At 45.0% G+C, this 9102-nt stretch overlaps 1 protein-coding gene across 6 annotated transcripts in view; it reads right to left on the bottom strand.

Moving 5' to 3' along the window:
* Positions 1-616: 616 nt before the first annotated feature.
* Positions 617-9102, bottom strand: part of LOC109902721 (circadian locomoter output cycles protein kaput) — a 48417-nt gene continuing 39931 nt past the window's right edge. The window contains exons 7-22 of one of the 6 annotated variants that reach the window (XM_031785812.1): positions 8679-9022; positions 8505-8594; positions 8285-8405; positions 7984-8097; positions 7723-7841; positions 7470-7552; positions 6924-7030; positions 6640-6787; positions 6387-6468; positions 5823-5976; positions 5618-5712; positions 5367-5522; positions 3706-3852; positions 3064-3503; positions 2666-2906; positions 617-2570 (exon numbers count right to left, since the gene is read on the bottom strand). In XM_031785812.1, the coding sequence (XP_031641672.1) occupies positions 2307-2570; positions 2666-2906; positions 3064-3503; positions 3706-3852; positions 5367-5522; positions 5618-5712; positions 5823-5976; positions 6387-6468; positions 6640-6787; positions 6924-7030; positions 7470-7552; positions 7723-7841; positions 7984-8097; positions 8285-8405; positions 8505-8594; positions 8679-8681 (2364 nt within the window). In that variant the 5' untranslated portion in view covers positions 8682-9022 and the 3' untranslated portion in view covers positions 617-2306. The remainder of the gene's footprint in view (positions 2571-2665; positions 2907-3063; positions 3504-3705; positions 3853-5366; positions 5523-5617; positions 5713-5822; positions 5977-6386; positions 6469-6639; positions 6788-6923; positions 7031-7469; positions 7553-7722; positions 7842-7983; positions 8098-8284; positions 8406-8504; positions 8595-8678; positions 9023-9102) is intronic. The other 5 variants (XM_031785813.1, XM_031785809.1, XM_020499319.2 and 2 more) reach the window with 5 other exon arrangements.

Here is a 9102-nt window from a genome sequence, read left to right as displayed (position 1 = left end):
CAACATTTACAATAGAAACCTGGAAATCACCTATAGAAGTTAATATGGCAACGTACATTACAACCAGTTCATAGGACCCCACTCAACAAACATTGTTTTAAATTTGCCATGGCAAGCGACACCCCATCAGCACGACAATCAAACCATCACCTTATAACACAGTTACATGGGGATAAGTACTGTCTGACAGAAGCGGCAGAGGAGCAGGAGCAGAAAAACTTCAAACATACCACATCTGTTATCCGTATGATGAATTGTTTCAATTCATTCTCTTGGCAGGTCCAACTAACACCAGTTTCACTTATTTCAGAGGTAATTTGTGTTCTAGGCCATGGATCAAATAGCCTTAGCATTCGCTCTATTCTTGTCTGGACTGGGCTTAGCCATAGTACACATTAGGAAACATTTTTGTAGTTTCTCTTCTCCCATTCAAACAACGGAGAAGTGGAGAATACTGTCTGTAAGGGGTACTTAGTGTTAGAGAGGTATAAATAAGTGCTATATGTTTACTTTAATGACCCCAGCAGCTCAGATTTGCATCTCTTGGTTAAAACAGTAACCCTCCCCATCCCACCACACACTATAATGCCTCCAGCACTGTCTGACTGGCTTTAGATAAAACAGACAAGCTCACTTTATTAACACATGAAGATGAACTCAGATCACAACAATTGCTAGCGGCATTCTGTCCAAGCACTTATTTGATGAGATCCACCATCATTTAATGTTCTAAAGAGGAGAGATATCACTCATTTGTTTGTTCTGACATTGCCAACCCATAAAAAGCTTAATAGGAGATAAACATGCTGTAGTTGCAAGTGACAGGAGAGAGTAGGAACATAAGGGGATGCATTTCATTCATAGAACAGACACTAGATTTCTAACGGCAGAAATAGGATAATGTGCAGAAATATCACTGCTTGAATTGCATTTCTGAGTTTAAGGTCATTTTTGTGACCATTTAAAACGTAATTGAATATATATTTACATGAGAATACTCATTTTTCTACACAAGCCTTTAGGGCTAAAAAAGTACAGTATTGTAAAGCACTAGTATAGTCTGTACCTAGAGGTACTTTGCATGCATCGCTATGAGCGTTACGAGACCACACTAAAACAGTCATAATGCCTCACTCATATTTAAATCAACTAAAGATAAACACTAAGGACTTTTTAAAAGTAAAAACATGTTTATGAATAGCTATGGCAACTGTTATGAGGCATGATGGCAGAGAAAATAATGAGCTCATAAGCTTTCCATAGGATACATTTAAAGTATTTTTGGTCAACTTTGGGTCTTTGCTTTATTTACAATTTAAAATATTGTTCTGAGTAAAATCATGTATCTATTTAGTCCTCAACATGTCGCGTTGGACCACAATATATATTCTAAAAAAATATTGTAACTTTAAAACATTTCTGTTTTTAATCTCAATAGAGGAGTTTTATTAAAACTACGAAAGTGAGGAAGAGGATGAAACAAACTGTGACATGACCAGCAGCATCAGCTACACAGACACCCACGGTCCCAAAAAGACACACGGCCCCTGGGAAGAAGAAAATCTGTGAAAAGATCAGCCATTAAGCGTGTTTAAGTTCTTTTTTTCATAGAGTACTAGAAAAAAAAGGTATATTCAAAGCTACAAATAACAGACTATGCTTTTAATTTCATGCATCATATAAAATATTAGTTATTTTTCTTTTTTTCCATATATTTACATATTATTTTTTGTTCTGTACAATAAAAGTTCAATCCACATGACATTCTTAAAAATATTTTCTGACCCATAATTACTTTGACATGAAAAACAATATGAGAAAACCAGAAAACAAACGAGGCGTCTGTCTACTCTCTGTAGGACTTCTTTGAAGCCTTGATTGAAGCTCCAGACTGGATCATCCTGCATAAATAAAATCTGTGAGGGCGACGGGAGCACACACTGAACACACAACAAGAGGGCAGGGTAGGGGACAAGCACTGGCCCTGTCACAGTGGTGAGGGGACCTCGATAGAGTGGAGGTCTCTGTGGGAAAGAGTTCTAAGCATGGCCATGAAGCGGAGCGACTCCGTGCTCACTGTGAGCACAGCATTGTTTTCTATCTGACGCGCCAGTGGCTCATGAGTTCAGTGCAGGCAGCCAGAGATCCATCTATTGATCCATCCATCACAAACTCTACAGACCAAGTTGAAGCAGGGTAGTCTTAGAGGCATAGTCTCAATACTGCTTTCTCAACCGATCTTTTCACCCCATCACACAGACAAATAGACTTGGTTCAGTCCACATGTCTGATCGGACGTTGCCAGGTTACTGGGGCTGTGTGCTGGAGCGGCCTGACATGCTATCTGCCCTGTGAGAGGCCAGCTGCTGCTCCTGTTGCTGCTGTTGTTGGAGCTGTTGTTGCTGTTGTTGTTGCTGCTGCTGGAGTTGTTGCTGCTGCTGCTGATGTTGCTGTTGTAGCTGCTGCTGCTGCTGGTGTTGTGTGCTGGCGAAGGCTCCTTGCTGCTGCAGTGGGAACGCCGTTTGCAGGATCAACTGGGTGGACTGGTTTCCATGGAGCAGCCGAGGGCCCTAGATAGGAAGAACAGAGAGGTGAGTGGCTGGTCAGAATAGGGACAAGTACCGGATCTACCTTTAGAAACGTTACTCTCTGGTGGTCACCTCACCTGGAGGAACTGTGTTTGTTGCTGGGCCAGCCCTTGCTGTGTGGCTTCGGCCTGAGACTGAGCCTGCTGCTCCTGCTGCTGAGGTTGCTGCTGGGCAATGCTGATGGTCTGAGTCTGGCCCTGCTGAGGAGTGAATGCTGTCACCACCTGGCCCATGAACATGGTTGTAGGGACCATGACCGCTCCACACGCCATCGGCCCAGTCACCAGCTTAGTCAGCAACTGAGAGCCAGCAGGGAACCTGAGAGAGATGAGGGAGTGAGGGTGGTAATGAATGAGCAACATATTTTTTTTAAACAGACACATGAAAATGTATGCAAATCCTGTGGATAATCAGCATATTTCTCAGTAACATCAGCCACTGAGTGTGGCGCATACAGAGTGAGAGGAGAACATACCCTGTTGGTGGCATCGTGTACCTGATCTGTCCCGAGCGGTCCTGGGCAAAGTTTGCCATGGCAGCTGTGTTGTTGCTGCTGTTCTGGGCCAGGCTTGTAGCGATCTGGACCACATTGGCCTGGTTGGGCTGAGAGATCATCATGGTGTTGTAGAGGGAAGCCGGCAGGGCACTCTGCTGGGGCGGCAGAGAGTGAGTCGACCGCACTGAAGACTGTGAGAGGACAGAGCTAGTTTCTCGTAACAGGTTCTGTTGTTGGGGCTGGGACTGCTGCTGGGGTTGTTGTTGGACCGTATGCTGCTGTGGAGTGCTGCCCTGCAGACTGCCTGCAGACACCACTTGGCCATGCATGGTGAGAGCACCCCCTGGCTGCATGGTGGTCCCGTGTGCCAGCTGCACAGAGCCCAGGCTCAGCCCACTTGTACCCGGCTGGAGAAACATCTGCACCAGAGCAAATACCACAGAGTAAGACAAATCTCCTTTCATAGACAAACACAGGCGTAATGACAGATACATGCATCCACGCAAATGTGCAGACCTTTTGGTTCAAGTACTCACACAGTTCTACATAAGAGGGCAGGTGGTTAGTATATGAGGCCCAATAGCGCTATTCCCCAGACAGACAGTAGGGGGCAGTGCTCACCTGTAGGCCATGGCCCTGCACCTTGTTGAGCTCTTCCTGGATCTGCCTGAGCTCCTGCTGCTGCCTCTGGATGTTGGCCTCGATCATCCTGGTCCTCTGCTCCAGCTGATCCTTCAGGTGCTGCATTGCGTCCAGCTGGGTGGAAAACTGTACCATGGGCTAACAAAGTTACCTGTCTTTCAAAGATAATTCGTAAAAATCCAAATAACTTCATAGATCTTCATTGTAAAGGGTTTAAACACTGTTTCCCATGCTTGTTCAATGAACCATAAACAATTAACGAACATGCACCTGTGGAACGGTCGTTAAGACACTAACAGCTTACAGACGGTAGGCAATTAAGGTCACAATTATGAAAACCTAGGACACTAAAAGAGGCCTTTCTACTGACTCTGAAAAACACCAAAAGAAAGATGCCCAGGGTCCCTGCTCATCATGCCTTAGGCATGCTGCAAGGAGGCATGAGGACTGCAGATGTAGCCAGAGCAATAAATTGCAATGTCCGTACTGTGAGACACCTAAGACAGCGCTACAGGGAGACAGGACGGACAGCTGATCATCCTCGCAGTGGCAGAACCACGTGTAACAACACCTGCACAGGATCGGTACATCCGAACATCACACCTGCGGGACAGGTACAGGATGGCAACAACAACTGCCCGAGTTACACCAGGAACGCACAATCCCTCCATCAGTGCTCAGACTGTTCGCAATAGGCTGAGAGAGGCTGGACTGAGGGCTTGTAGGCCTGTTGTAAGGCAGGTCCTCACCAGAAATCACCGACAACAATGTCGCCTATGGGCACAAACCCACAGTCACTGGCCCAGATAGGACTGGCAAAAAGTGCTCTTCACTGTTGAGTTGCGGTTTGGTCTCACCAGGGGTGATGGTCGAATTCGTGTTTATCGTTGAAGGAATGAGTGTAACACCGAGGCCTGTACTCTGGAGCGGGATGGATTTGGAGGTGGAGGGTCCGTTGTGGTCTGGGGCGCTGTGTCACAGCATCTTCAGACTGAGCTTGTTGTCATTGCAGACATTCTCAACGCTGTGCGTTACAGGGAAGACATCCTCCTCCCTCATGTGGTACGTTTCCTGCAGGCTCATACTGATATGACCCTCCGGCATGACAATGCCACCAACCACACGGCTCATTCTGTGCGTGATTTCCTGCAAGACAGGAATGTCAGTGTTCTGCCATGGAAGTGAAGTGCCTGGATCTCAATCGTCTGGGACCACGTCTGGGACCTGTTGGATCGGAGGGCGAGGGCTAGGGCCATTCCCCCCAGAAATATCCGGGAACTTGCAGTTGCCTTGGTGGAAGAGTGGGGTAACATCTCACAGCAAGACCTGGCAAATCTGGTGCTGTCCATGAGGAGGAGATGCACTGCAGTACTTAATGCAGCTGGTGGCCACACCAGATACTGACTGTTACTTTTGACCCCCCCTTTGTTCATGGACACATTATTCCATTTTTGTTAGTGACAGTTTATGTCTCAGCTGTTGAATCTTGTTATGTTCATACAAACATTTACACATGTTAAGTTTGCTGAAAATAAACGCAGTTGACAGTGAAAGGACGTTTTTTATTGTTGTTGAGTTTCTGTGTCACTGACTCTAGCAAAAGAAACTGCCAAATTACAATCATGAGGAAGATTTCTCACCTGAACACTGGGCCGGATCTGAAGCTGCTGCTGTTGAGGTGGTGGTTGCTGCTGTTGCAGTTGTTGTTGTTGCTGCTGCTGCGGTTGTTGTTGTGGAACCATGGATGGGGTCATGTTCTGCCCTGTGTTCTGGGTGTGCTGGGAGCTCATCGATTGCTGTTGGATACAAGCACAGGAACTACATTAGGAACCAAATCACTATCAAATATAGAGAAAGGCTTGACCGCAAGCTGAAAGAAACCCACTCTGACCTGACTGCTGATGGATGATCTTCGCTGTGATGTCATCTCAATAGCAGAGACGGACTGGCATCCCGGTGTACCCCTGTCTGTCTTAAGCTTAGGTGCTGAGAAGGAAAAAACAAACACCTTACTCTTAGGATCAAAGAAGCTCACAGGACAGATGACATCATATTAGACAAGATGGATGTAGTAACGTCATGTGGTCAGCGCTTACAGGCTGGGTTGGAGATGGCAGTGTGGGATGAGGACTTGCGGGAGCTGTGTGAGGAGGCCGAGGGCGTCCGGCTGCGGTCAAAGCCCTCTAGGGCCTCCTTCAGACTGGAGGTGTTGAGCTGGTGTTGAGACTCAGAACCAGAGTCCTGAGACTGCTGTGAGATGAGAGAGCAGAGAGAACAGTCAGTAGAGACTCACTACTAGAACTCCCAAGCCTTGTTAGAACACTTGGGAAATACATCCTTCCTTCCTCCCTTGCATGAGGTAATCACTGATCTAACACAGTTGGATTGGTGAAAAGAAGGATCGTACTACTGGGATTGAAGGACGCATTCAAAACCCATAACCCCACTGTTTGCTCAAAAAATATGTTTTAACATCCTCCTTGTTGTCTGAGCACTTAACCATGTCTTACTCCAGTGAGAGTCACAGACAGTGAGACATCGTATCCCTTAAACTGAACAAGACCTCATTAACCAAACTCAGCCATCTCTTTATTCCTGCTCAGTGATTTCTTATGTTCAGTGGTCAGCAAGTTCTCACATTGGTCTTATAAGAGTCTCACCTTATCTACTGCAGAGATCTCTGGCGGTGACTCCTCAACAATCCCCAGCTCTCTGCGCTGTTCAGCCCTCACCTCAGCATAGCTGCTCCACAAGAGAGAGACAGTGTTGAACATCATGCCCAATGGTGGTGTATGTGATAGTGTTTAGGATGTCAATGCAATACTGCTGGTTATATGTAGTATGACTGACACATTGATACTTGTTGCGAGATATGCATATGAATATCCTTTTTAGTGATTAGTCGATCTTCACCTGACGACAGTGTGCGTGCAGACGATGAACTCGGGCCTGGAGTTCCACTGGTGGTAGGTGATGTAATAATGGGTCTGGAGCCAGATCCACTGTTGACCTTTGGTGAGAAACCTGTAGTAGCACGATTTCCCCTTCCCATACTGCATTACTGCAGAATGCAGCCAGAGAGAGAGAGAGAGGAGAGAGATGACGTCACAGATCTGTACATGGGACAGTAAAACACAAACACACTCATAAAATGTGCACTTACAAAATACACAAATGCGACAAAAAAAATGACTCACAGTGTTCGTGGCATTTGGCCAGTGTCTCCAGGTCATCTATGTGGTAGTAGTCATATCCAGATGTACCCAGAACCTCAAACGGCAGGTAACCTATTATGGGCGGAGCCCTGGGGAGATAAACAAGCAATGTTATTAATGTGACAGCATAACCCATTTAAATACAATGATATACCGTTTCTCAGCCTTTTAAGCAGTAATAACACATTAAAACCCCATACAAAGCATTGTATTAACCTCTGGACATAGTGTCTACAAAGGTCCATATAATAGAGGTTTTTAGTAGCAGTGAAACACTAAGTACTCCATCTAGTGCTGTTGCTCCTAAACGGTTGAGACTCAGAGCTGTCTCCTCTAGAGAGCAAGCCGACTGACTGGCCCAGATATAGAACATAGCAGCCAGCTAACAGAGTTAACCCATACACACTCTCACTGGGACTGTGTTCTGACTGATGTGCTGAGTCTCACACAGCTAGAGGCTAACTCTCTCTTGCATGACATAGGCAAGTAAGCACACACACAGACATGGATATAGACAGCACACATTACCTGTGGTCCAAGAAGAGGAACTTCCATTCTAAGCTGTGTCTAGAGGTGAATTCTTCATTGGGTTCTTCAACAGTGCACATCTCCTGTGGGGTGAATTAAGAAAAACTAGATGTTTACATCTCATACAAAGAAAATAATTTACAGTGCTCCTACTAAGAACACTTTACAGTACAACATTAGACATATTTGGTTACCTAGCTACCGAAATATGCAGTCTGTGATATATACGTCTCTAGAATTCCAATTGTCTTACCTTGATAAACTGTGGTTTGGCTAATCTCACAGTTGCTATGAAACAGACTCGGTCCCCAAAAGCGGGCCGGAGTGACCGCTGGATCACCCCTTCCAAGCCATTTCGAGTTGAGTTAGGCACTATAGGAGAAAGGGAAAATGAGTCATTGTTGCCTTTTGGTTGGTCTAAGTGCATTTATGGGCACAAACCAAATACAGACCAGCTATTTGTGTTCTACATTCAAAGTCAAATCTTTCCTAAATCAATATAATGAAAACGTACCATTATTCAGGGACTTGAAGTTTCCGATGAACTTAACATACTCATACACAGGAGGCTCTTTAGGGTCGATCGTCCCTCGGAGCATGTGGCAACAGAATTCTAACTGGTTTTTCGCTGAAAACAAATTAAATCATACAATAAATCAGAGTACAATTTGATAGACTTGGTTTAAATAAACTCATCTAGTTCTGAAACAAATCATCTACTCATGGCATGCTGTGGCCAAAACTTGACATAGGCCATTTAGACCATGAACATGATAGAAACTACTAGACAATACTGAAACAGCTCCAGTACTTACTCTTGAGATACTCTGGCGTTAGCGTCTCTCCCTCCAGTATGTGAGATGACAGGGCTTTATACACGTCTGAATGTTCCCCCAGGGGCAGGAAGTTCAACAGGTTCTGATCCACCAGGTCAGACTGAAACCAACACACACATGTATGTAATCCTTGGTCATGGATGTCAACCTTACATACTGTAGGCATTAACTCATGTATATGTATGGAGTGAATACTTACAGGAAGATGTTCCAGTAGAGATGTAACACTCTCTGAGACATAGATTATGTTCCCATCTGTCATAATTGCTAGGAAGAAGCCATCTAATGCCTAGCAGATACAAAACAGTGTGTTAAAACACCATCTACTTGCAAAATAGAATGTGAGAAAGTGAACTATGTAGAAAACAGGTACCATTGCACTCAACCTTGAACTTGAATAGTCCTTGGTGCGTTAAACCAAAAAGGGTGGGGGGGTTTTCTTGCTTACACAGCAGGCAGGGAAAAAAATTCACAGACGTTTCGTTGTCAACCTTCTTCAGTTAACTACAAAAACAGTACAGAATGTTGCTACTGATATCCTTGGACTGACATCCTTTCTTTCAGGATACTTCTTAGTGAAAGGATGTGCAAACTACTGTACTTTAGTGTGTCAAGTGCCACTGACCTCCAGCATCAGCTGTGTGAACTCTTCATTACTAAGAAAAGGAGGTTTCCAGTCCTGTCGGATCTCACTCGACTCTGACTGCGCAGCTATTTCTGACAGAAACACAGATGGGGGAGTAACTGATGTTAAATACTCATACAACTTGGTAAAAACACAGAAATGTTCCTATTCT

The sequence above is a fragment of the Oncorhynchus kisutch genome, linkage group LG13 (genome assembly GCF_002021735.2).
Source record: "Oncorhynchus kisutch isolate 150728-3 linkage group LG13, Okis_V2, whole genome shotgun sequence".
Taxonomy (NCBI): Eukaryota; Metazoa; Chordata; class Actinopteri; order Salmoniformes; family Salmonidae; genus Oncorhynchus; species Oncorhynchus kisutch.
This window is presented reverse-complemented; position numbering and strand designations above follow the sequence as displayed.